The 27,937-nt window shown below is 43.2% G+C and overlaps 1 protein-coding gene across 2 annotated transcripts; it reads left to right on the top strand.

The window, feature by feature from the left end:
* Nucleotides 1-42: 42 nt before the first annotated feature.
* Nucleotides 43-27,188, top strand: lrrc8aa (leucine rich repeat containing 8 VRAC subunit Aa). 2 transcript variants are annotated; one of them, XM_058415690.1, is made up of 8 exons: nt 43-176; nt 14,541-14,688; nt 15,681-16,247; nt 20,114-20,722; nt 21,613-21,945; nt 22,150-22,320; nt 22,801-23,106; nt 26,163-27,188. In XM_058415690.1, the coding sequence occupies exons 2-8, from the start codon at nt 14,551-14,553 to the stop codon at nt 26,436-26,438; spliced, it is 2,400 nt and encodes a 799-aa protein (XP_058271673.1). In that variant the 5' UTR covers nt 43-176; nt 14,541-14,550; the 3' UTR covers nt 26,439-27,188. The 2 variants fall into 2 exon arrangements, with proteins under 2 accessions (XP_058271673.1, XP_058271674.1); XM_058415691.1 differs by lacking the exon at nt 15,681-16,247.
* Nucleotides 27,189-27,937: the final 749 nt, after the last annotated feature.

Raw genomic sequence — 27,937 nt, 5'->3', positions numbered from 1 at the left:
CCGTTTTCGTTACTCCCCGTAAGCACACCTCTGACGCAATATCCTGGGCGTGGCTTATAGCCTGCGTTCCTCAGCACTCGTCTCCTCGGGTAGCTGGCGCAGAGCAGCCGCCGCTCACCACGCTGCGGCTCCGCGGGAAATGTATCGATTACAGAAACAAGACAGAAGAAAAAGCGGTGAGTGAAAAGATCCATAGTTGTTTATTGGTTTTATTTGAATCTGAAGGCTGTTTTAAAGCTTTTGTTGTTTGGCCACAAGCAAAAGTGTAAGTAGATGCGACAACAAGAGCCAATGGCCGAATCCTAAACTGTCGTCTAACCTATTAGAATTAAATAATGTCGTAAATATTCATGATCTCTCTCTCTATGTAATGCGAAAACATGTCTCCTACATCCTGTGGAGTCATTTATTATTCAGCTTGCCAAGCTTACTGTAAAGCATCATAAGTAGAGGCTTCTGTGTGCGTTGTAGTAAACTGCATGTCCTCTGGGAAGCCGTTTGGGATTCAGCCACATAATCACTCCACAATACTGAGGCGCACAAGATGCTGGCTTATGCACCCTACATAGTGTACTTTCCGTCCCACAGGGAGCTAGGGGGCATTTATCCTCATACTGTTTCAGTTTGCTTTATGTAGGTACCCCAAGTAGTAGGCTGTTGTGTGTGCTTTGTAGTAAGATGTTTGGGTCCTTGATTACTGCTGTTTGGTGTGAAGTAGTGACTTCTGCACCCTACATAGTGCACTATAGGTCCAAGGCACTGTTATTGGCAAAAGTTTTGGGACACCCCTCCAAATCATTGAATTCAGGGGTCAGGCTTGGCCCCTTAAGTGCTAGTGAAAGGAACTCTTAATGCTTCAGCATACCAAGACATTTTGGACAATTTCATGCTCCCAACTTTGTGTGAACAGTTTGGGGATAACCCCTTCCTGTTCCAACATGACTGCACACCAGTGCACAAAGCAAGGTCCATAAAGACACGGATGAGCGAGTTTGGTGTGGAGGATCTTGTGTGAGTCCTGACCTCAACCCGATAGAACACCTTTGGGATGAATTATAGCGGAGACTGTGAGCCAGGCCTTCTCGTCCAACATCAGTGCCTGACCTCTCGAATGCACGTCTAGAGGAATGGTCAAAAATTCCCATAAACAAACTCCTAAACCTTGTGGAAAGCCTTCCTAGAAGAGTTGAAGCTGTTATGGCTACAAAGGGCGGGCCAACTCTATATTACATTCATGTGCATGTTAAAGGCAGACGTCCAGGCTGTGGCCTGGCTTGCAGTCTCCGCTCTAATTCATCCCAAAGGTGTTCTATCGGGTTGAGGTCAGGACTCAACTTCCTCCACACCAAACTCACTCATCCATGTCTTTATGGACCTGGCTTTGTACACTGGTGTGCAGTCATGTTGGAACAGGAAGGGGTCCTCCCCAAACTGTTCCCACAATGTTGGGAGCATGAAATTGTCCAAAATGTCTTGGTATGCTGAAGCATTAAGAGTTCCTTTCACTGGAACTTAAGGGGCCGAGCCCAACCCCTGAAACACAACACCTGAATTCAATGACTTGGAAGGGTGTCACAAAACTTTTGGTAATCTAGTGTATTTGGCATTTATACCTTTACTCACTGCATAATGTGAAATAGCAGCTCCAGTACACTCCATAGTGCATTGTTTGTCCAATGCTTTATTTTGTGGGTATCCAAAGTAGTGGGCTTCTGTGTGCTTTGTAGTAAGCTGTGTGTCCCGTGATGTGCTGTTTGGGATTCGCCCACTTGATCACTACCCAGTTGTGGAATAGGGTTTGTCCAACCGGGAACCTTTTGGCATTCAGTCCTATCCTTATACTTGTCATAATTATGTTATAGGGTAAGTAATAGTAATGTGTCCTATTTCCAGTAAGAAGCCATTTCTTTTAACTGATTAATTCAGCTTCTGTAAGTGTACTATGTAGGATAGTGGCACACACTGCCGATGCAAATTTGAGCCTTTTTGAGATTCAGTAAAGACTGAGTGTAGGAAAAAAAATTCGCATTGAACTACTCTCCAGCCCATAGACTTGTTCTGTTTGGTAATGGCTCTATAAAAATTCCTTTATGGTCTTCTCCATGCATTCACTGGATTACTGATTCAGCAGCACACTTTAGTGCTCGACATGATTGACATAATTACATCCTCATTAACAGCTCACGGGATGAATCAGTAACATCAGAGCAGGAAGAGCAGAACATTTCCTCCTGCATTTTTAATTTACACTAACGCTGAATAATGGCAGCACAGCGCAGAGTATGATCACGTTAGCACGGCCGGTCCTGCTCAGTGCAGCCTGGACTTTGCACATTTAATGGTTGATGTAGTTGTTATAAGGCTGTGCATTCTTTAAAAGAAGCAGTTCATGTGAAATCACAATGAAACATTTACTTCAGGATCCATAGAACAGACGCCAGTGTCGATCAGGAGGATGCTGCATCAGCCGTTGCAGTTTGGACAAATCTCCTCACCATCCACTTGAACAGCACTTATAAACCTGTGTGTTCCTGCAAATATCTAATCAACCAATCAGCAGCTGCACAATATATACAATAATTTCAGATACTCATAGCCTTTACATTACGTATCAGAATGAGATACATGAATCTGATCTAGGAATTTAACCCATAGAGGACTCTGGTTCGAGCTGACAGGAAGGCTATGGTTGTAACCACTTGTTACAGCTGTGGTGAGCAGAAAAGCACCAGGATGCACAATATGGTTAAACCTGAGGCTGACCTTCTGCAACAGTGGTTGACGAGGACAGGAAAATGTAACTACATAGAGGTTACGGGTGAGTGATAAAGGCGTTATAAAAGCTCTGACACCTAATAATAATAATAATAAACTTACACAGATCAGACGGAACATTATGTTGATAAGCAGTGAAGTGAATAACGTGGATTATCTTGTTATAATGGCACAAGTGTTATAATTCGGCAGCAAGTGACCAGTCAGTTCTTAAAGTTGATGTGCTGAAAGCAGGAAAAATGGGCAAGTGTAAGGAATGATTTGACTTTGACAAGGGCCAGATTGTGATGGTTGGGTGTCTGAGTCAGAGCATCAGGTCTTGTGGAATGTTCCAGGTCTGCAGTGGTTAGTACCTAAGCAAAAGTGGCCCAAGGTGAACCGCTGACATAGTGATGGGCACTCCAGGCTCATTGATATGTGTGGGTAGTGAAGGCTAGCATGTCTGGTTTGGTCCCGTCCCACAGATATAGCACAAACTGCTGAAAGCGTGTGGATGGCTTCTTTCCTTCTTTCAGGAGGATGATGCTCCCTGCCACACTGCATAAATTGTTCAGGAGCAGTTTGAGGAACATGACTAAGAGCTTGCCAAGGTGTTTGCTTGGACTCCATATTCTCCAGATTGAGCAACCGTGGTATGTGCTGGACAAACAAGCCTGATCCATGGAAGCTCCACCTCACAATTTACACACCGATCAGCTTAACATGATGAGCAGTGACAGGTGAAGTGAATAAGACTGATTATCTCCTCATCATGGCACCTGTTACTGGTTGGGGTATATTAGGCAGCAAGTGAACATTTTGTCCTCAAGGTTGATGTGTTAGAAGCAGGAAAAATGGGCAAGCATAAGGATTTGAGCGAGATTGACAAGGGACAAATTGTGGTGGCTAGACAACTGGATCAGAGCATCTCCAAAACTGCAGCTCTTCTGGGGTGTTCCCAGTCTGCAGTGGTCAGTATCTATCAAAAGTGGTCAAAGGAAGGAACAGTGGTGAACCAGGGTCATGTGCGGCCAAGGCTCATTGATGCACGTGGGGAGTGAAGGCTACTGGCAACAGATGAGCTACTGTTGCTCAAATTGCTGAAGAAATTAATGCTGGTTCTGATAGAAAGGTGTCAGAATACACAGTGCATGATGGGTCAGGGCTGTTCTGGCAGGGACCAACACAATATTAGGCAGGTGGTCATAATGTTATGTGTACGAGTGAGGAGTCTTGATAAGGTTTTTAAGGGCAAGTTTATAAACAGCTAATAAACACTGGGGTTTGGATGGATTGCATCATGATACTTGAAGACTTGGTTAACCATTCTGCATACACATGAGATAACTGAAAACACGAAAAAGACAAGTTGTGTTTCGCAATATTTTGTTGCAGATAGCCGCAATAAAATAACAATTCTGCCGAAGGCACATTCCTGTTGCTGATACTCTCAGCGTGCGCATCAGTGGTACTAAGTCATTATTGCTAGACACATGGGTGATTATTGTGGACTCTGATTGTAGAATCTGGAAATGTTTGTTTGTTGTCCTATAAACATGTGGTAAATTCATAGGTTTACCACAGTGTATAAATCTGATCATCATAAGGTATCGATTGATTTTTTTTTTTCTTTCTAGAACAGCAGCTCTGATAGTTCCAGCTGTAATTCAGTTGATTTATGTTAATGCACTAGTTGTACCTTGGCACTGTTTCTATAGTAACACAATCTACATAATGAAAGACTTATAGTAAATGGATTAAAATTGTGCTATTTAACAAAGAACATCAGTGATATGCTTTGGTTTATTCAGCATTTTTAGAAGGAGTCTCAGTTCCGGTCACTCGGTTACATGAAAGAGCATAGTGTGTTTTTGTTTTATTACCTATTGTGAGGGGCAAAAAGAGAAGCTCTCGGCTTGTAATAACTTGTAATAACATTACTGATTACAGGAACTTGATTCATGGACGTTTCACAATGCGAAATGTTGTGAAACACACAACTGGTTAAAAAGCCTCACATGTTCATTAATAAATTCACAGTTGTGACTGTTGGGGAAACTTTTGTATAAGAGGAATATTTAAAAACACACACACAGGACATGCTTGGTGTCGGGGTGTATCACACATCTCTGTAGTGGACTGTTTTCCTGTAACAATACAACATGACGTGCACACGTCTGCTGTAGATCGTCCGGTCATTTCTTACTCAGCTTTTCCAAACGCTCAGTCCCAAAAACCCACACACGCAAGACAAACAGGAAAAGGGGGGATCATGCAGAGTTGCTCCTAACATCAACAGACGCACAAAGATCATGATGTATCACGTGTCTCAATTGCGTTTCTGGTAGGCTTGCTGGTGCAGGTGTGTGTGTGATCATGCTATCCAATTTCACAGTTGCTGGAATGCATGAATCATCAGACTGCACAGCAATGGTAGATTTCACCTCCGGCCACAAAATCCTTGTTTGACCTGCTCACATGCACAAACATGACACAACAGTATACTTCCTCAGGCCTTTTAAACAGTGATATCACTCGCAGGGGCTGATTTTGTGTACACACACACACACACACACACAGAGAGAGTTTTAGAATAACATCTTTCTGATTGATGCCATAAGGGTATTGATGTCTGATTGTATGGAGTCTAAGGACTTGGACTTGGACACGTACACACGTACACAGACACAAAAGTCCCTGCAGGGATGTGAAACTTCACTGAAGAAATGATTCAGCTCCTCTTGTTTTCATATGCATGGACAAATCCACCAGTCCACCAATTAGAGCGAATGATTTATAATGAAGCTAGGTTTTAAGCACTTCAGAGTGGTTTTTCACTACACAGAAAAAACAAGACCTGGCCCAAAACGAATTCAGTCTTGGAGTTCTAGTTCATTTTCCTTTCCGCTGTCCTCAGATACTCAGCCGATGAAGTGTCAGTATAAGAAACCTACTGTACGTGTAGAAGCCTCAGGATCTTCAAGGTGGCAATGTGGCTATTCACATGTCTGTGCATGGTTAAGGGGAAAGTCTGTGGTCGGTTGTTTTGCAGTGTCAAGCAAATGACCTCGTCTCGTAGGTACTTCTTGGCCACATGACATGGCATCGTGGTTTCAAGCTTAGCAAGTTCGACTCACATTTCTTGGAGTGGAGTGGGGGTTTGGTTTCTTCTCCTTGTGTGTGGAAAGTTTGCATATCCTCCCTGTGCCCTGGGCTCTGTGGGTTTCCCTCATAAAGATTGCTTGGCACGTCTAAATTGAGTGTGTGTGTGTGCGATGTTGCCAATCAGCCTCGTGTTCCATGTCTTCCATGAAAGATTCCAGGCTCCCCACGACCCTGTGCAGGATAAGCAGTGCAGAGGATGGATGGAGGGATGGATATCCTTAGTACAAAGCTGGAGGTTATAATGGTTTAGATTGTGTACAAAGTATATTTTCTCTATTATTGTATCATTTCATCTGCCGCTTGGCTCGTGGGACAAACCTGCATCTCCATCACCACAACAACAGTCAGCATCGACTCCGAAACAAAGTCCAAAAACACGTTCCACCTCGTCACCCTCATTAAAATTGGAAAGAGACGGGTTTCCGTAGCGTAGAGGTTCTCTCTTTCACCTCTCATGCAAAAAGGATCGAAGCACATGGGCGGATTTAGAGAACTGGTGGCTTATTGGGAAAATCTCTAATCAGAAGGTTTGGTCAGTTGAGCCCTTGAGCAAGAAGCTGAACCCTTTCGGCTCCTCTGTGCTTTCTTCTTTTGTCTTTTTTTCTTTCTTTTTTTTAAGGCAGCGCAAGTCTCTTGAAAAAAGTCTCTTGCTAAATCCTCTATGCTTCCCCATGATTAGCTAGTTCTCTGAGCTATGTGTAGGTTTGGCGAGGGTGTGGCATAATGCACTATGGAGCATTGTGTTTAGTCAAAAGGTTCAACATGCAGACATGCTGTTTCAAAGGAAAGAAAGGAAACATTGACCGCAAAACCCTCATCTTTTTAGACGGCTTGCTAATGTGACGCACGTCTCAGAAACAAGCTAATAATTGATTGTCTTACGAAGGAATCATTAAAAGTTTAAACATGAAACGGTGACTTGTCATTCAGTCATGTTAGTTTGCTTATCTGGATATTATTGTAATGGGCCTTTACCTGTTCAGCAGCACTGTTCTGGTGGACATGATCTTCTGGACAGCTGTAAATTTATCTCCTCACTGACACACGCAAAGGTCAGTTTGATTTAAAGGCCACCTTCTTCTCAAAAGAGAGCCGCTTCACTCGCCAATGTTTGTGTAACTGGTGTTTGTGTGCCATTATTGACTCCTTCTGTTTGATAAGGAGATGGACTGATGTGTAACATTTAAAGTGTGTGTGTGTCTGAGAGAGAAAAATGGAGAGATGGAGATGTGTGTTCTTATTTATGTAGTTGGTTGGTTAGTATAATCAGACGTAGGTTGAGGAAGCTGCAGGTAGGGACATGGTGTCCTTGGAGAATCGTGGTCCAAAGACAGATCAGACAACAGGCCCTTTGTATGTGTGTGTGTGTGAGAGAGAGACTGTGTGTGTGAGACAGAAAAAAATTGTATGAAAGAGGTAGTTAAGAGTGTGTATAAGTATGAGTAAGTGTGTGTGTGTTTGTGTTTCGTGGACTTAAAGTACAGAAACGAGAGAATAATAAGCATCAGCATTAATATTTAACACCATTAAAGGGACTTCACTGACTGGGAAGAGTTCAGCTAGAAAAACACACACACACACACACACTCTGTATTGGGCCCATTGTAAACATCGCCAGAAGGTCCAGTAGTTAGTGTGACAGAAAAAGACTCGGCTTGTACAGCGTTCATCAGACGGTCTGTGGGTGGAGTGTTAGACTGACATAAAGACAGACAGACGGGAATGTCCTCAAACAAAGCAGCCCCTTTTACTGCAGTGTGAAGATGTCTGTGTGCCTGCATGTGTCTCCCTGCAGGGGTTTATTTCCCCTGACTTCAGGTACACACAAAAGAGGCTCTGAGGACTGGGGGATTGTGAAGAAGAACTGGAAGATGGGTGCATGAGTGTGTGTGTGTGAGAGAGATAAGGTGTCTTAAGTATTCTGTGTGTGTCCAGGAGGTGGGCTGCACTGGTCTGCTCTGGTCTTACTGTATGCCTCAGAAAGCTGCTACAGAGTGGAAAAGAGAGAGAGACAGACAGAGATGGAGAAACAAACAAAAGCAGACAGAGAGAGACACACAGGGTGATGGAGGTTGAGGGGCAGAGATGGGCAGGTGGGGTGACTGTGGTATAGAGGGAGAAGTAGACAGAGGCAGAGAGAGACAGACAGAGGCAAAGAGGATGAGACTGACTAGTAGAAATAGATAGGCAAGAGACAAATACAGACTTGTGGTGTTATTCCTTACACACTCTGTAAGCTGAGCTTTATCCACACACACACACACACCCCATTACCAGTAAAGCACACTGAACTGACTGGAATTGAATTGAACTAAGAAGCACAGGCACGTGGAACACTGGAACGATAGTAGGGCTACAGAAAGAGGTGTGTTTTTTGTAGAAGTGTGTGTGTGTATCTCAATGAGTGTGTGTGCACGCGTGCCTGTTTGTTTCCCTGTTTACTGAATACCCACCCCAAATTGTGTGATTAGCCTGCAGTTGTGCTGGGAAAGGAACCGCCCTGAGACTGACTATACCCACCACACACACACACACAAACACACACAAAGAGATTTTTACAAGAAGAGAATCTCTCTGAAGTATTCACTGTCCCCTGACTAGGTCATATCTTTCTCTCACTCACACACACACACACACACACACAGTCCCATTTATTTGATGGGATTTGAAATGAAATACTTGAGAACTAGGCTCGTTTTCTGATGTGTGGCTAACAGACAAAGTGTAACTAGCAATCACGCTCCAGTTTTCCACCACTGTTCCCTCTGTGTTGGCGGCATTAGCATTGTGATGCCTTTTAATTCTACAATCAGAATGTGTGTGTGTGCGTGCGAGTGTGTGTGTGGGATAATGATGGTGCAGGCATGAAGACGTCATCCTGTCTGCGCTGAGTCACTTTTCCTGACCTCCATGATCTCACACACTCGGACAGTTGCACTCCATCGGTGAAGACTTGCTTCCTTTTCTCCTGTCGTTTTTTTTTGTTCATGTTTCATCATTTTTGTACTCTGTTTTTTCCCCCTTTTAACTCCACCCCCCACACTACTGATTTTTATCATGGATCTGGATCTGGTATTTAATGTAATTTCCCTGGAAAGCCACGGCTGCTTTTTGGTTAAACATAATCACTTAAACTAGCTTCTAGCTTGCAGGCTGGCCGTTTCCATTTCTTTGAACATGTCTTGTTTGTCATACCTTAGAGCCTCATCTTGCTTTCGATGTATGGAGTCGAATCCCAAAAAGATTCAAAAAGAGTCGATTCACTGATTCCAAGCTTTGGCTCCTAAGAGTCATGAGTCAATTCCACCAACTGGAAATGATTCGCCTTGAATTGTATCATCGTTTTTTTTAATTCTCTGATCCGGAAGCTGATATGGATTGCATATTCTTGGTTTCCGTGCTGTGCAACAGAACAGCATTCATCCTTCGGTCATTAGTTTAAATAGAGACGATGCCACAGCAATCTGTGGCCTGGGGACCAAGAGAGGCAAAAAAAACTGGCCTCCGGCTATGTTGCAGCAATTTTATCACTGGTAGTCAGCCACCGCTGTAGTGTGAAGTCGCCAGAAGACATTCCTGAATGCCGTAATAACCTTTAGTGAGCAACACAGCTAACATTCCACCACTATGTTTTCTTGTGGCTAAAATGAAACATTCTGGAGGGAGGTTTGTGTATAAAATTCAGCAGTGTATATCTGCATATCATACCAAGCAGTGTGTGCTCTTTGCAACAGATTATTTTGGCTCTTCAATTGTATTGCTAGTCCAAATTACTCCATATTTGCATGAAGTTAAATGTTTTTCGGCTTAGTCGCAGCGCTCGTCACACCCACACCCAGTCACCAACGGCCGCCGTCGATCATGTTGCCAGATCGAGCCGCCAGCTTTCTTTAATCTCCGGTTGCTTCGACACTCTAAATCCCTGCGAGCGTGGACGTAGCATCAGGGTTTGAGGGACAGCTTGCTGACACTAACCAGCTGCACACATCTGTGAGATCATGTATGCGGAAGAGGGTGGACTGCACTTTTCTCTGTGTGTTGCACTGCACTGTTTCTGTTCGCTATAAGACAGTCTGTTAATTCTGTATGGATTTAAATCATCAGTCATGTTTGGCTTTGTTATTTGTACATACGAGCTAATTATGTAGAGTTTATTAATTTCTTTTTTGTGTGCAGCAATTAAAAAATTTACCCACAAAAACAAATAATTTTTTCCCCTCGATTACAGCTTGCTAGTGCTTCTCCTCTCCCGAGAACTAGGCTTTCTTAGTTATTGTTTTCAAGGCTGTTCAACACTCTTTGTCTCTCCTGACCTTCGCCTTAACATTTATGATAATCTTCAGGATCTGCTTTTCCTCCCTTTCACTCCGTTAATGAATAGAACTCTGTTCGTCCCTGTTTAGAAACGCCATCTGCGTGACTCATGCCTTCCTTCTACTGTATCGCAAAAGTTTCTTTTCATGTTTTTACAGCCGTAAGTCCATCATCGTGTGCGTGGTCTGTGTCGGTCATGTCTGATCCTTTCCTCCAGTCAGTCCATCAAGTAAAGCATTCATTTAGAGGAAGCAGAGTGCTTGAATGGGCAACACACACACATGCGCGCACACACACACACAAACACTTTGTCTGGGAAGAATCAGGCTGTGGGCAGCTGCGAGTAATTTAGCCACTTCAATCTGGCAACCACACTACAGGGCAGAAATAGCTGCCTGCGTAACTGCCTTTACATGTTCCAGTTAATGGCTAGTTATACTTCATCCGAATTACTTCCGAGAGCCGACTGAGACTGACTTTGAAAAGGCGCAACCTTTTAAAGTCTTTCAGAACGGCAGGACAAGCTAAACTGTCCATCAAACGAGGGGGGCGTGTCGTAAAGGTTTTAGCGTGTAAATAAATGATGAGGATGTTGACGTTTCTCGGGGGGCTGACAACGATTATACAGAATCCCATCATCGAGTTGGAAACATTGATTCAAGGCTTCAGATCATTTCACAGAGCTTGATTAAAGCATCTTCTCCAACATGTCCCCTGTTACAATTTCGATTTTTGACTAAACTGGCTAATTTAAAATTCGACTAAATCTATGAACATAGATGCGATATAAACAACTCAACTTGAAAGAGAAAAGTGGCTGCGTTCGACCGGCTTGACTGTAATTGAATTGAAAAATTCGAGGGGGGAAAAAGGCTGCTGACTAAAAAAAAATGCTAAAAGACTTCCTTAGTAATCTTTTGGTATGCAGAAGGGTGTGTGTGCGTGAGAGTGTCTGTGAGAGAGAGTGTGTTCAAGGCTAAAAGTCTGGAATAACACAAATGTGATTTGAGATACAACTCAGCATGAAGTTAGATGGGAACACAGTGTCACATGGTGCAGTACAGCCCCCGCTGTTTACATTGTTATTACATCATGTGGGCGCAGCATTCATTTCATTCATTTCTCACAAAGGATGCTCCGAAAGACCACAGGGCAAAGGCAGCAGCCACCATGTCGCGTTCGGGTATTTATAATCGGAAGCAAGACTGATCAAGATATTTTTCTTAAAATGATATAAATAAGACACCTCACCTTGCCACACTGTGTGGGAATTGTTAAACTACCTACACTGTGCTGTTTTGAAGCATTTGATGCGAATGTGACGGATATAGCCGGAGGTTGCACTAACTCCGGCCACTATTCATTCGCGTGTCTCGATCAACCAATCACAGTGCAGAGTTGGAACCCTGCTTGGCTGGAAGTATTAGTGGGCTTTTAATACTGCCTTAATGTGTGTGTGGGATGGATTGATGGCTGTGTTCCATTCTGAAGCCATCCTGACTCTATAGGGGGTCCGAAATAATTAGGGCACTTTGAAGTGCATGGTGTTCATCACTTCAGGCTCTACAAATGGCCCTACAGTGTCGAAGTGCCCTGCTTTAGGGTTCATGGGTTGAGAATGAAACACAGCAGATGTCTCGTAACGAGCACGTGCCGTTTCCTCAAACAAAGCTTGATTGTGACTAAATAAGATTCAGCTGGAATTCTTCTCGTGTGGGTGTGCGAACATACATGTGTGCTAAGGGAGGGTGCGGAAGCCACGCTCTAATTGGTCAGAGCCTCAGGTTTAATGGCATAGCTGGTGATGCTAAATTGGGTTCCTGGCAATGCATTGTGGGTAGGGAAGGGGAGCACAGAGCTGTTCCGAATTACAGACCAACTGACACACAAGCACACAGTCTTTACTTCATGCTCAGGCTTTACAGCCTCTTTCTCACACACACACACTTACTTCACACTTTACTGCTGATTTTGCAGTCTTTCCCACATACTTCCTCTACACACACACACACACATCCACTGTGTTTGTTCCTTTTCACTTTATTTGAGGCCTGTGTGTGTGTGTGTTCCCGCTGCCTTTATCTGATGCATGTGTGTGTGTTCCCGCTGCCTTTATCTGATGCATGTGTGTGTGTTTCAAATCACTCTAAATGTTTCAAACATTTAAGTTCAAGGTTTAAGTTAAAATGCTGTATCCCAGCCTGTGCGTATTCTTTCTCTCTCTCTCTCACACTGACTCGCATGCGCACACACACACACACACACCGGCGTCCATGACTCTCCTACATTTGCATACATACATCATGGAGGCTTTATATACCTCTGACTTGTAAGAGTGCATGACCTCTGTGTACAGACTGTAATACACACACACACAGACACACACATGACAGTTGATCATCAGTTGATCTGGGTGTTAAAGCATGAAAGCTCATGCACACAATTAGCAGCGGGCAGCATGACAAAAAAATATCACATCACAATTCTCGTAAGCATTAAGCTTTATTTAGCCTTAGAGACCATGAGTATCAGCACTCAACACCTAAAGTAGTTACATAACGTTGCATTGATTGTAAACGTATCCCCTTAAGGTCTCTATTTGTACGTCTACTATACTTATAACTTGGCCCTGTTGTAAACAAGCGGTCCACTTCCCAAGATTTAAATAGATGAAGTGTGGTGTGTAATTGATGGTAAAGTGAATCGAGTGCCCTCCGTAATGGACTTGTTGCTGGATAATTGAATAAACAATAGCAATTGTGTTAATAGCATCTGGATGATGTGGATGCTTTTAGTCTCATTAGTGACTGTTTTGTGTGTGTGTGTGTTATAATTTGACAGACGATATTATCTGAGGTGACTTGAAAACAATTCACGCATGGTGCTAAAGAGGAATCCGATCTGAACATGGCTCTGGAGTCAATAAGACGCTCAGACTGTAGGACTCTTTATGGGAATTCAGTGATGGATAAGGAAGAAGGAGCCAATTGCTCCAGCAGTCTGTTGGGATACTGGGACAAAACATAGCAGGGTTTCTGGAAAATTAGTTCATAACAGGGAATTTTCCAGCATCTTCACACCAGAATGATTTGAGCTGTACTCAGTATGACCTCTCACCATCAGAGCAGAAATAAACCAGATGAATTTGCCCGGTCTCTCAGACCTAAAACCATAGCTGTGTCCCAAATGATGTGCTACAGACCAAGCACTATGTACTCTAGTGTGTAATGAATTTTAGAGGGCGGTTTAGTCTTAAATCGAACCCTGACTTTTTAACCGTAAATGCATGCTACTTTGCCGATGACCTCAAATGCACAAAATGCTGCTAGCTTTAGGAGAATTTTTCAAATGTTGAGAAATAATAATATAACACAACATGGGCTAATTTAGAAGACGTTTGTAAGACGTCTCATCCACCAGAGTGTTGTCAGCCATCTTGACAGTATCTCCCTCCACCCCCTCGTTCAGCATCAGTGCCTGGTAGCCCCGCCCCTCTTTTACTATATAAGCAAAGCTATGTGTTTCTGCTGAATAAGTGTTGTTGAAATTCTACTCACATTATTTCTACTACAAAAAGGTGTAAAATGTAGCATAGGTATACTGTTTGGGACGCTCCGCGTGTCGTTCATAAAGTGACATGTTGCTGATATTTCCTGCAATTCCAGTCCCTGCTGATTAACACGGTCATAAATACGCCTGTTTGAGAACTATTCGAGGAAATATAGCTACACCTCTGTCTGTGTGTTTGTGTAAATTCAGTTTTAATGAGCATGAGCAGGTCATCCTGCTTCGCATTCAGTATTAAAAATGCTGTTTGATGCCAGATCCTTAATCAGATTACTTGCATTGGAAGATTCTGGAGTCGCTCCTCTTGGCATTTACTCTAATCAGAGCCGAGTTTGCTCTGCTTTGTTGAGTCATGGGAAAACAAGTCCAGTGTTATTTCATTACGTCTGTTTATTTTCATGACCGCATACAAGTCACATAGGAGCATGTAGGAGTGGACCAGTATATTTATAGCAAGTCATACACAGTTATAGAAGGGAAATAAATTTATATTCCCGCACTCTGTCACCCAGATGAGGCTGTGGTTTCCTTTTGAGTCTGGTTCCTCGGAGGGTTTCTTCTAACGTCGTCTCAAGGACTTTTTCCTCACCACCGTCGCCTCTGGCTTCTTCCTTACGGTTATATTGACACGTTTATAATTCGTGTCCTGAATTGATACATTGATATTCTGTTTAGTGTGTATAAAGATCTCCATTAACAGCTCAACTCTCTCTCTCTCACTCTCTCTCTCTGTCTCTTAGGTAAGCCATCATGATTCCCGTAACCGAGTTGCGTTATTTTGCCGAGACGCAGCCGGCGTATCGGATCCTGAAGCCATGGTGGGACGTTTTCACCGACTACATTTCCATCGTCATGTTGATGATCGCCGTGTTCGGGGGCACGCTGCAGGTCTGCCTTTCTATTCCTTAATCCATTTCTCTCTCTCTCTCTTTCAGGCTTTTGTGTTTTGTTTTGTTTTTTTTAATCAAGAGATATTTCACTTGGAAAGAGACAGCACTGCCAAGTCAGGGGGAATTAAAGAAACAAGTATGCACCGTATGAAGTTGGAGGGAAGATGCTGTAAAGGGTGATGGAAGCACTTTAGCACTTTGTATGTCCTTTAACGTCGTTATTCATCATCCACACGTTATTTAATGGAAACACTCGCTTCTCATGCTGTCTCGAATGGACATATCCGTAGCTCTTAGTGTTTTTCTTGCTCTTCCACACCCATTTGAACTACTTGATGGCTTGTTGGTGAGCTGAGGAGAAGAGATGGCTGAGCTCGAGCAGCAGAAGTTATTCCCAGAGTCGAGAGCGAGCGAGTGAGAGAGAGATTTTGTGCACTTTTGGTCTCGGATAACCCAGGACAAGTTGTTCCTGGCATGTATTCCCAAGCGCCCCACTGGGCGTCTGAAAGTAAATGCCGTCTCCGGTTCTCGCATCATCTGACCGGTCTCCTTTAGATATTCACCAGCTACAAGCTCAATCCTAGTGTAGTCTTCAGCTGGGCAGACTGGAGGCCAGATGTTGTAAATACTGCAGCAGAGATGATGATCAATGTAGGGGGAACTGGCTTTAGTTCAGCAGCTGCATAAACCACTGTTGTAGATTCTCAGCCTTTATGTAATTGATGCAACTGAAGGAACCTCACCAGACCTAGCAACAGTTTAGCAACTGAGGTTATTACAGTTCATTTACCCTTTAGGAATGAGATGCCTTGCTAAAAAGAAAAAATAGAATGTGGGTCCCACATTTTGTAGTATAAATAGTGTGAGTTGTGTGTTCAATCTGAAAATTACCTTTATGATGTACTTAACTGTAGAATGAACTTCATGCACTCAACACTCGTAGCTTACTCGACTGATAGCGCCTGCTTTAACACCGTCTCTTGGCTTTAGGTGACCCAGGACAAGATGATCTGCCTGCCATGCAAGTGGGTGGTAGATGGACGCTGCGACCCACTAAACACCAGCACCACCGTCCCTCGGCCCGAGCCGCGCGGCATCCAGTACGAGCTGGACCGGCACCAGTACAACTACGTGGACGCCGTGTGCTACGAACACAAACTGCACTGGTTTGCCAAGTACTTCCCCTACCTGGTGCTGCTGCACACGCTGGTGTTATTGGCGTGCAGCAACTTCTGGTTTAAATTTCCGCGCACTAGCTCGAAGCTCGAGCACTTTGTCTCCATCCTGCTCAAGTGCTTCGACTCGCCTTGGACCACGCGCGCCTTATCCGAGACCGTGGCCGAGGAAAGCGACACTAAGCCGACGGGCAAAAACGACGATCTTAATGACACTAACGACAAGAAGAAGGCATCAAGCGTGAGCGATCAGGATGTGGAAGCCAGCATACCCATGCTGCAGCGCACCAAGTCACGCATCGAGCAAGGCATCGTCGACCGGTCCGAGACTGGAGTACTGGACAAGAAAGAGGGAGAGCAGGCCAAGGCGCTTTTTGAGAAGGTGTGTATCTGAAGCAGCCATTTCAGTTTTATAAGAGTGATAACAGGGTACGTGTGTTTAAAATTGAATTCAAAGAAATGTGCTGTGTTTAAAAGAAGGTGAAAATAGAACCCTAAGAAGGACAAAGAGAAACTGCTGAGTGAATCATGGGAGCTAGATCATGTCCCTGTCCCTTTCCTCTATTTCACCTGTTCAGCAGTATTACAAATATACAAAGGGCACCGAACACTCACATACCTTATTTGCTGACACATCAAAGCAGGATAGAAAGATGCCTTGTTGTGCTTCCTAATAGCTTAGAATTGTGTAATTTTTTTTTCCTCGTGCCATTGGACAATGGTTGATAAGGGTGTGTTCAGTCTCTCCTTGCCCTAACTCCCCAGAGGGGATTTGCATACCAGAGGCATTCACATACCACCGAGTTAGAATTAGCGCTTTATTTTTGGAGGGGAAGTTTCTTGTCTTATCACAAATGCTGGCTAAATGTCTGTGGTTGGAAGATTCATAACTGTAAATGGATTTGTTTAATACATGTAGCATCTTTATCGATCTTGTTTGTTTATCTTAGCTTCCTCCAAAGAACCTAATCCTGGTTTCCTTTTGATGGCCGGTGTCAGATGCCTGAACTGTAAAATTGTATGCATCTTAAAACTTTTATTTATATATATATATATATATATATATATATATATATATATATATATATATATATATATATATATATATATATTGCATATATACATGTATGTATATGTACAGTTTTATGCAAAAGTTTGGGCACCCCTGAAAATGATCATAATTGAAATTTATAATCTGCTGGGTTTTTGAAGTAGCAACTTCATTTGAATATAATTTATAGCAAATTATATAGCATAAATTATTATTTATGGAAACAGCAACATTTCAGTTCTGAAATAACATTTATATAATCAACAGATACAATGCAATGTAAATCATAACAAAAACAGACAGGTGCAAAAATTTGGGCACCCCAGTGAAATAATGACATCAATATTTAGTAGAGCCACCTTTTGCTGAAATAACAGCCTGTAGACGCTTATTATAGCCAGTGATAAGTTCTTGAATTCTGCCTGCAGGCATTTTGGACCATTCTTCTTTGCAAAATTTCTCCAGTTCAGGCTGGTGCGCGTGGACAGCCCTTTTCAAATCAATCCATAGATTTCCGATCAAGTCTGGGGACTGGGATGGCCATTCTAGAACATTGTGTCTGTGCATGAATTCCTTTGTAGATTTGGAACAATGCTTTGGGTCATCGTCCTGCTGAAACAACCAACCCCGGCGTAACTTCAACTTCTTGACTGATTCTTGAACATTGTTCTTGAGAATCTGCTAATACTTGGTGGAATCCATGTGACCCTCAACTTTGACAAGGTTTCCAGTACCTGTGTTTGCCACATACCCCCACAGCATGATGGACCCTCCACCAAATTTCACAGTAGGGAGCAGGTTCTTCTCCTGGAACGCTGTGTTCTTTTTACGCCATGCAAAGCGCCTCTGGTTGTGACCAAATAACTCATCTCTCCAGAGGACCTTATTCCAAAACAATTCTGGCTTGTCCAGATGAGCCTTTGCATACCATAAACGACTCTGCTTGTTAGCAGTATGCAGAAAAGGCTTTTTCTGCATCATCCTTCCATTGAGCTGTTCCTTGTGCGAAGTACGCCGGACTGTAGAACGATGTACAATGACATTGTCAGCAGTAAGCTCTTTGGAGGTGGTTTGTGGTTTGACCGTGACCATTCTAACCATTCTTCGACTTTGCCTTTCAGATATCTTTCTTGGTCTGCCACATCATTCTTTCACAAGGACTGTTCCTGTGGCCTTCCATTTCCTAACTATATTTCTAACTGTGGAGACAGAGACTTTAAACCTTTGTGACAACTTTTTGTATCCTTCTTCTAATTTATGTTGATGAATTAATCTAGTTTTTATGTCATTAGAGAGTTCTTTTGAGGTTCCCATGTTGCTACCTTTCCATGGAGGTGAAGGAAAAGCACAACTACCAGTCAGCTACCTTAAATATCTGTTTTCATGATTGGTTTCACCTGTTTCTTTTTTCCTTTTTATTGCAATCAATTAGTATTAAGTGACTACATGTATTCAAATCTACACCAGTGAGAGGGTGGCCAGACTTTTGCACAGCCTATTTTTAACTTTCAGTTTTATTTTACACAACACAGTACTGCTACACTGAGAATTTCTGTATGAAAAACATCACATTATCCAGCCTTCTCTCTCTATATATACACTATATTGCCAAAAGTATTCACTCACCTGCCTTGACTCGCATATGAACTTAAGTGACATCCCATTCCTAATCCATAGGGTGCAATATGACGTCGGTCCACCCTTTGCAGCTATAACAGCTTCAACTCTTCTGGGAAGACTGTCCACAAGGTTTAGGAGTGTGTTTATGGGAATTTTTGACCATTCTTCCAGAAGTGCATTTGTGAGGTCACACACTGATGTTGGACGAGAAGGCCTGGCTCTCAGTCTCCACTCTAATTCATCCCAAAGTTGAGGTCAGGACTCTGTGCAGGCCAGTCAAGTTCATCCACACCAGACTCTGTCATCCATGTCTTTATGGACCTTGCTTTGTGCACTGGTGCACAGTCATGTTGGAAGAGGAAGGGGCCAGCTCCAAACTGTTCCCGCAAAGTTGGGAGCATGGAATTGTCCAAAACGTCTTGGTATGCTGAAGCATTCAGAGTTCCCTTCACTGGAACTAAGGGGCCAAGCCCAGCTCCTGAAAAACAACCCCACACTATAATCCCCCCTCCACCAAACTTTACACTTGGCACAATGCAGTCAGACAAGTACCGTTCTCCTGGCAACCGCCAAACCCAGACTCGTCCATCAGATTGCCAGATGGAGAAGCGCGATTCGTCACTCCAGAGAACGCGTCTCCACTGCTCTAGAGTCCAATGGCGGCGTGCTTTACACCACTGCATCCGACGCTTTGCATTGCACTTGGTGATGTATGGCTTGGATGCAGCTGCTCGGCCATGGAAACCCATTCCGTGAAGCTCTCTCCGCACTGTTCTTGAGCTAATCTGAAGGCCACATGAAGTTTGGAGGTCTGTAGCGATTGACTCTGCAGAAAGTTGGCGACCTCTTCGCACTATGCGCCTCAGCATCCGCTGACCCCGCTCCGTCAGTTTACGTGGCCTACCACTTCGTGGCTGAGTTGCTGTCGTTCCCAAACACTTCCACGTTCTTATAATACAGCTGACAGTTGACTGTGGAATTTTTAGGAGCGAGGAAATTTCACGACTGGATTTGTTGCACAGGTGGCATCCTATCACAGTTCCACGCTGGAATTCACTGAGCTCCTGAGAGCGACCCATTCTTTCACAAATGTTTGTAAAAACAGTCTGCATGCCTAGGTGCTTGATTTTATACACCTGTGGCCATGGAAGTGATTGGAACACCTGATTCTGATTATTTGGATGGGTGAGCGAATACTTTTGGCAATATAGTGTATATACCTGCTGCAACTAGTTATTCTGAGGCCTCTACTTAATAACCTAAGAGCAGTCTTGAGGGTCTTCTTGGCACAATAAAGATTTATTGATTGAATATTCGATTCTTATTGGTTAGAAGGCATCGGTTAATTTTCTATATCAGCACGATTCGAACAGCAGTATCTGCAGTAAATGCTTCAGCAGGGAAGGTTTAATTGTCACTATGATTGTTTACTGTGAGGAGATTTATTTGGTATGTTTGAAAGTAATTGCTGTAACTTCAAGGTGAATTTTTGTGGTCTCTCTCTAACATGACAACATGAAATGTAACTCTAAACGGATAAAAAGTATGAGAATTTTCTCTATCCTGTTTTTCACCAGGTTAAGAAATTCCGCATCCACGTGGAGGAGGGTGACATTGTCTACCGCCTTTACATCCGCCAGACCATCATCAAAGTCATCAAGTTCATTCTGATCATCAGCTACACGGCGTACTACGTGCAGTTCATCACGTTCGACGTGAAGTGCAAAGTGGACATCGAGCGGCTCACAGGCTACCGGATGTATTACTGCGCACACCCACTGGCCACACTCTTCAAGATCCTGGCCTGGTTCTACATCTCGCTAGTCATCATCTACGGCCTGATCTGCATGTACACGCTGTGCTGGATGTTGGGCCGGTCACTCAAGCACTACTCGTTCGAGTCGATCCGAGAGGAGAGCAGCTACAGCGACATCCCAGACGTCAAGAACGACTTCGCCTTCATGCTGCACATGATCGACCAGTACGACCCGCTGTACTCGAAGCGCTTCGCCGTCTTTCTGTCCGAGGTGAGCGAGAACAAGCTGCGCCAGCTCAACCTCAACAACGAGTGGACGCTGGAGAAGCTTCGCCAGAGGATCACCAAGAATTCACAAGACAAGCTGGAGCTGCATCTGTTCATGCTTAGCGGTATTCCAGACACGGTGTTCGACCTGCTCGAGCTTGAGGTAGGTCCTGATACTATATTTTGTACATCAAAGCAGCACAAAACATTAAATCATACAAAGTTTAAGTCAAAAGCTTCAGTTAATGTTTACCTCGGAGAGCAGAATGGAGAAAATGTGTGATCTCTTGGCATGGTTGTTGGGGTTGGTTTGACTTTTTCAGAAATCTCCTGGGATTTTCACACACAACAGTCTCTAGAGTGTTTAGATAGAATGGTGTAAACTACAAAAAACATCTTATATAATGGAAGTTCTTGCAACATAAAACACCTTGTTCATAAGGGTGACTTTTTCTTCATTCTCATATTTGATGTACAAATATTACCTGAAGATCTTGGCCTGTATATGCATGATTTTTGTTTGTTTGTTTATTTATTTATTTATTGCATTGTGCTGCTGATTGGCTGGTTAGATACCTGCATGTGTTTCTAATAAAGTGGACAGTGAGTGTAAACTTGGATCTGGAACAAAATATTTAATTCACACCTCAAAGCATAAGAGTCAGTGCCAGGGGTATTCTATAAAAACTTTATGAAGATCCCGTTCCAGAAAACGTGTTGTTTACACAGGTCCACATAAACAACTGACGTAACGTAATGTTAAATGCTGTTAGCTTTTGATGCTTAAATAAGACTGAAGTGGTTCCGACTGGCCCCACGGACTCTTAACAGATAAAGAATCCATTTTTAGTTAACTAACAATGTGTAAATAAATTGAAAAACCACGTAAATTAATCTGTGAGTCTTGTTTTTGATATGATGTGCTGGCTGGTTCATCTTAACGTACACTTGAATGTTTTAAGCAAATCCCTTGCCTCCAGTCCATCAGTTGACCACCCCTGTTCTGTGCTATGATGCAGCTCTTAAATTTTAGCCATGGTGTCCATCCCTCAGGTGCTGAAATTGGAGCTGATCCCAGACGTCACCATTCCACCCATCATCGCCCAGCTGTCCAATCTGAGGGAGCTGTGGCTGTACCACACACCAGCCAAGATCGAAGCTCCTGCTCTGGCATTTCTACGTGAGAACCTCAAATCACTGCACATCAAGTTCACAGACATCAAGGAGATTCCTCTGTGGATCTACAGCCTGAAGAACCTGAGTGAGCTGCATCTCACCGGCAACCTGAGCGCCGACAATAACCGCTACATCGTGATCGACGGCCTGCGGGAGCTCAAAAGGCTCAAGGTGCTACGGCTGAAGAGCAATCTCACCAAGCTGCCTCAAGTAAGATGCTTTTTCTTATGGATATGTTTGTGAGATTCGGTTGAACACTAAATGCTGAACGTTTTTGAAACGTAAAACTTCTGAGAAGACCTTGAATGGGTTTCAGCTTGATGGATGGCTGGATGGATTTGCAGATGCTTCTGTATTCATATATTGGTATTTTCCTTCATTAAACCTATGGCAACACTGTAATCCTCTCTCTAGGTGGTGACGGATGTGGGCGTGCATTTACAGAAGCTCTCCATCAATAATGAGGGCACAAAGCTGATGGTGCTTAACAGCCTGAAAAAGATGGTGAACCTTACGGAGCTGGAGCTGGTGCGTTGCGACCTGGAGCGCATCCCCCATTCCATTTTCAGCCTCCACAACCTACAGGTACGTCGTCACCTAGCCTCAGCCTCAGACCACTCGTCTGTACCGTACACTTAACCGGACACAATTACTAGAACGGTGCCTGCAAGTCATCGACTGTCCTGTGTGTGTGTGTGTGTGTGTGTGTGTGTGTGTGTGTGTGTTTTAGTTTGATACATAGTGCTGATGATTCTCCAATTGGTCCTTTATTTTTAATTTAATGCAAGAGAGCTGTATGAAATGTATGGTATGCTGACGAATATTACATATGAGAGTATTGTAAGCTTATTATTTGCTCGTATTTTGCTTTGTTATTAAATATATGACGGTAATAGAAAAGCATTATTAGCAGCCTCATGGGTCTCTTCTGGTCAGCAGAACTGCTGAATCACTGTACACTGTGTATAATAGCGAGGATGCCGTATTCATTTTCTTCTCATTTGGCACGTGGACCATTTCCTGCCTGACTCTTGTACCGAATTTCTTTCGTTCCGCCCTCTGCAGGAGATTGACCTGAAGGACAACAACCTAAAGACAATCGAAGAGATCATCAGTTTCCAGCACCTGCACCGACTGGTGTGTCTGAAGCTCTGGTACAATCAGATCGCCTACATTCCCATCCAGATCGGCACGCTCACCAACCTCGAGCGCCTCTACCTGAACCGCAACAAGATCGACAAGATCCCCAGCCAGCTGTTCTTCTGCCGCAAGCTGCGCTTCCTCGACCTGAGCCACAACAACCTGAACAGCATCCACCCTGACATCGGACTGCTCCAGAACCTGCAGTACTTTGCTGTTACTGCAAACAGGGTAAGGGGCCACACACACAGGGAACAGAATATAACACACAAACATAGAGCTCCTGGTGAGTGTAACCCAGTTGGAACTATTCTCTGGTCATTTCTCAGATGAACCAAGTCTGATCCTAGATCAGATTTAGCAAGAACCATCTATTTCGAGTAGCCCTGGAGCTCCATGGCTCAATAGTTACTTCATGTGTTTTCAAGGTTTTTTATTTTATTATAAAAAAATCCAAACCTTTGGATAATCCATAGTCTCACTATTTTACAACCAATATGTAAAGGATAAAAAATGGCACAGACAGACACTTTATTCATCCCAATGGGAAATTTACAACTTCCAGCATTGGTAATAAATCCTAAAACATGGTGTGCTGTTATCGGAATATAAACAACAAATTTTCTTTGAGTAGCACAAAATTGTATTATTTTCCAGCATCTGCTATTGTAAATATCACCTTGCTATTATTTACACCAATCACACACGAGTCTAGAGTGAGGGAAAGATATTCAAGATGTTTTGAGCTTGATCTTGATATCACTTGTTACCCTGGAAGCCCCGCCTGTATTCCTCCATCTCATATTTATAATCTCTCGCTCTCTCCTCGCTCCAAAGACACACCGATACTGTACCCTCGCTTTCTGTCATGGTAAATGGCAAGTGATGTTTTCATCAACTTCATTAATGTGTAATAAAATCGATCAAATATATGGCTGAACATATTTCATTCAGCTTCTACACAGTGAACATGCAGAAAGATCTGCAACCATGCACTGCTGCTGTTCTACTGAAATTCTTTGATATGTTTTAAGCTTGAGGAGGTCCAGGATGTTTGTAACAGTGGGTGGTTGTGTCTGGAACCGTGCGTTGCTAAAAATAGCATTTTTATGAGACCTGACAGAGCATGCTTGAAAAATACCTCCAAATACACACTCGCTCTCTTGTCTTCCTTATTACCAGAACGTGGTACAAACAGGATACGTAATTATTGTTTTTTTCCAGAAACTGTAGTCTTGTATTCTGGGCATTATCACTGCCTTGTTTCAGTAACGGTACACACAGGGAAGAACGAGTCTGATCGAGTGGGTATGTGCTGATCTTGGCATTTCACAAGTCACAAATTTCTATGAGAAATATGTAAAAGAGAAGACGTCACTAGATGCCGGTCAGTCATGTTGCTCATGAGTGGAGAAAGAATTGGATTTGTTTGAATATGAACTGTGACCAAAATCACTATCCTTAAGTGATGGTTATTAAGTATTCTGGAAAAGAGCAACAGGCAACTAAAGGGTGCAAATAACACACATTCATCAGAGAGATTCATTCATTCATACTTCAGTAAGTGCTTTATCCTGGTTAGAGTTTGGAGACACTAGGCTCCATCCACACACACATTCACACACTCTTTCACACCTAGAGGCAATTTAGAGTGACCACTCGACCCTTCAGCACGTTTCTGACAGGACGGAGGAAACCGGACAGTCAGAGGGCAAACCCATGCGGAGATGTAGTCAATCCCATTGTTTATTATTTTTTAAAAATACTTCTCCATCACGGTTTCCCATTTCCTGTTTATGGGTGTTTGTCGTATTGATTTTGCGAATATTACAAAATGAAGACTTGGACTCTGATAGGATGCAGGCTTTGGACTGCAGTTGTTTGTTAGAGGAACGAGAATTTTTACGAGACCTCACACAGTATGCCTGAACTACAGTGGGTTTTATATGGAAACGTGCACACTGCTAGAACGTCTTCCAACAGTTCACTGACAGAAAGCTGGAGCTACACGCTACTGTACTGTTGTAGTTACCATGCAGGTAGTAGTGTAAAATATGTACAATATTACCAGGCCTGGCAACCTTTACACGGTTTGTTTCGACGCTCTTTCATTTAACATTGGAGTAGGGAGTGACGTACTGTATGTATGTAATATCCATGGGGAACAAAAGGAGTTTAACAATTGGCATCAAAGGTGTTAACAGGGACAGTTGCAGAGGTCACTACAGGTGGGCTAATGACAAAAGGCATAAATGATGGACATCAAAGGTGTTCACAGAGGTGGTGGCAGAAATCTCTACAGGTGGGCTGATGAGTGTCTGTGCTCAACATATTGCTTATTCAATCAAAACAAAGAATTTCTTGGTCTTAAACAAAAGATATCATGGTCATAAGATAAGGGCATTACGAAATTGGCACAGGGCATGCCAAGGTACACTATAATGCCAAAAGTTTTGGGACACCCCTCCAAATCTTTGAATTCAGTTGTTGTTTTTCAGGGGTTGGCTTTGCCCCTTAGTTCCACTAAAGGAACTCTTAATGCTTCAGCATACCAAGACATTTAGGACATTTTTTATGCTCCCAAACTTTGTGGGAACAGTTTGGGGATGATCCCTTCCTGTTCCAACATGACTGTACACCAGTGCACAAAGCAAGGTCCATAAAGACATGGATGAGCGAATTTGGTGGAGGAAGTTGACTGGTCTGCACGAAGTCCTGACCGACTCTGTCAGGAGAGAGACTGCAAGCCTTGCCAAAACTAGGACGTCTGCCTTTACGTGCACATGAATGTAATGTAGAGTTGGCCCACCCTTTGCAGCTATAATAGCTTCAACTCTTCTGGGAAGTCTTTCCACAAGGTTTAGGAATGTGTTTTTGGGAATTTTTATTCTTCTAGAACACATTTGTGAGGTCGGGTACTTATGTTGAACAAGAAGGCCTGGCTCGCAGTCTCCACTCTAATTCATCCCAGTCAGGTCCAAAAATGTCTTTTTATGCTGAAGCGCTTTCACTGGAACTAAGGGGCTGAGCTCAAGCCCGGAAAAACACCTGAATTTAATGATTTGGAGGGGTGTCCCAAAACTTTTGGTAATATACTGTATATTCAAAATATCACTAATCTCCTTAAACCTGAAATGCTGGACAATAAATAATGTTTTTCAAAATCACGAGCAGGGGAAAATTGTTGTGTATAGAATGAGATTGCAGCACTTAAATCTGCATTTATCTGCACTGAAATTGTCTAGCGAACGTTAACCTCGCTAACGACTTTTTCTCTCCATCCTCAGATCGAGACTTTGCCTCCCGAGCTGTTCCAGTGCAAGAAGCTTCGGACGCTGAACCTGGGGAATAACTGCCTGACCGCACTGCCATCACGTTTCGGAGAGCTGACGTCTTTGACCCAGCTGGAGCTGCGCGGCAATCGGCTAGAAGGCCTGCCGGTGGAGCTGGGCGAGTGCCGCATGCTGAAGCGCTCGGGCCTGGTGGTGGAGGAAGAGCTCTTCAAAACACTTCCTCCTGAAGTGAAGGAGCAGCTGTGGAGAGCCGACAAAGAGCAAGTCTGAGACTGAAAGACGAGCGATGAGAAGAAAAGAGAGCGAGAACGGAGGCAGATGAAAAGCTGCAAGAAACTCTCATTTTAACATTTTTAATTTTTTAGTGTTTTTTTTTTTTTTATATATTAGTTCTTTTTTTATATATTTAGTGGAATACAAGGTTGATCCTTGCATAAAGCCAAGAAGAGAGGAATGAGGAAATGGAATGGAAGTGGGACAGGATTAGTCCTGTCCCCACACACACACACACACACACACACACACAAAGTGCAGTGCCACAGGCCAGTACATGCAAACTATAAGCTAAGCTGCATGCAAACTCAGTGCTAAATCACAATAAAGACTTAAAGCCTGACACAAATGGTAAAGAAAAAAAAAATGACCCAAAAGCACTCCACCCCCAGCGTCTCTCAAGCCTACTGAAGGACTTTCTGTTTATATGTGTGTTTAAGACGCATTCGAGCAGTCACCAAAAACGAAAAGGAGGGATGATGCACGGTTCTGACGTCATCACCACGGTTCTCGAGACAACTGTCTTGCCTGTCTTGATCATTGCCTTAACTCCTTAGAACAAAAATACATCTGAGGATTTTATTTTGCCAAAAAAATAAAGTGGACAAATGCAAACCGCTGTTTGTATGAGACAATTATGTGCATTAATGTTTCGTTTGACAATAACGTTTTGTTTTTCTTTATGCAGACTTTATTATGTCCCTAGGATTATGCTAATAAATGATTCTGGAGACAATCCAACTAAACCCAAAATCATCTGAGTTCAAGTTATTACGCTATAGTGCACCCAACACACCTGTACATCACACACACACACACTTCATACCTTGAACTGAAAATGAAAACCAAAACACACATCCATCCTTACAGTCAAGAGGAGGTGGGGGAAATACACCCTTGGGTCATTCTCTAAACAACCCACACACACACACATTAAAGCAAGCGAGTTGTTGCTCTTGCTGTGTTAGTCCTTTCATAACATACTCTCACGCTGTGTCGATCAACATAGAGGGTTGCTTGTTCTTTAGACAAAATTCCTTTCAAGAACTGGTCCAAGATCAGATATTTCCACCCCCCACATTTGAGAAAAAGTAGAAAGGAAAGAAACAGAGCTCAGATTAGACCTTCAGACCTAAACTCCCACACACTCAAGCTGAAGCTCATTCAAGAATCTGAGCTCAGCACTAAGAACCTTTCACTAGTAAAAATATACACAATTACATTTGGCAGACATCCTTATCCAGAGCAATTGATGTCATTTTATACTGACTACACAGCAGCAGCTTGGGGCCCTGGGATTCAAACTGACAACCTTCCAATCAGTAGTCCAGCACCTTAACCACTAAGCTACCACATCCTATCCAGTTTATTAAGAATGTGGCTTTATTAGAGGATGTGGTATCTTAGTGGTTAAGGCGTTGGACTACTGCTCATAAGGTTGTCGGTTTGAGATCCCAGGTCCACCAAACCACTACTTCTGGGCCCCGGAGCAAGGC

Source organism: Hemibagrus wyckioides, linkage group LG18 (genome assembly GCF_019097595.1).
Source record: "Hemibagrus wyckioides isolate EC202008001 linkage group LG18, SWU_Hwy_1.0, whole genome shotgun sequence".
NCBI lineage: Eukaryota > Metazoa > Chordata > Actinopteri > Siluriformes > Bagridae > Hemibagrus > Hemibagrus wyckioides.
This window is presented reverse-complemented; position numbering and strand designations above follow the sequence as displayed.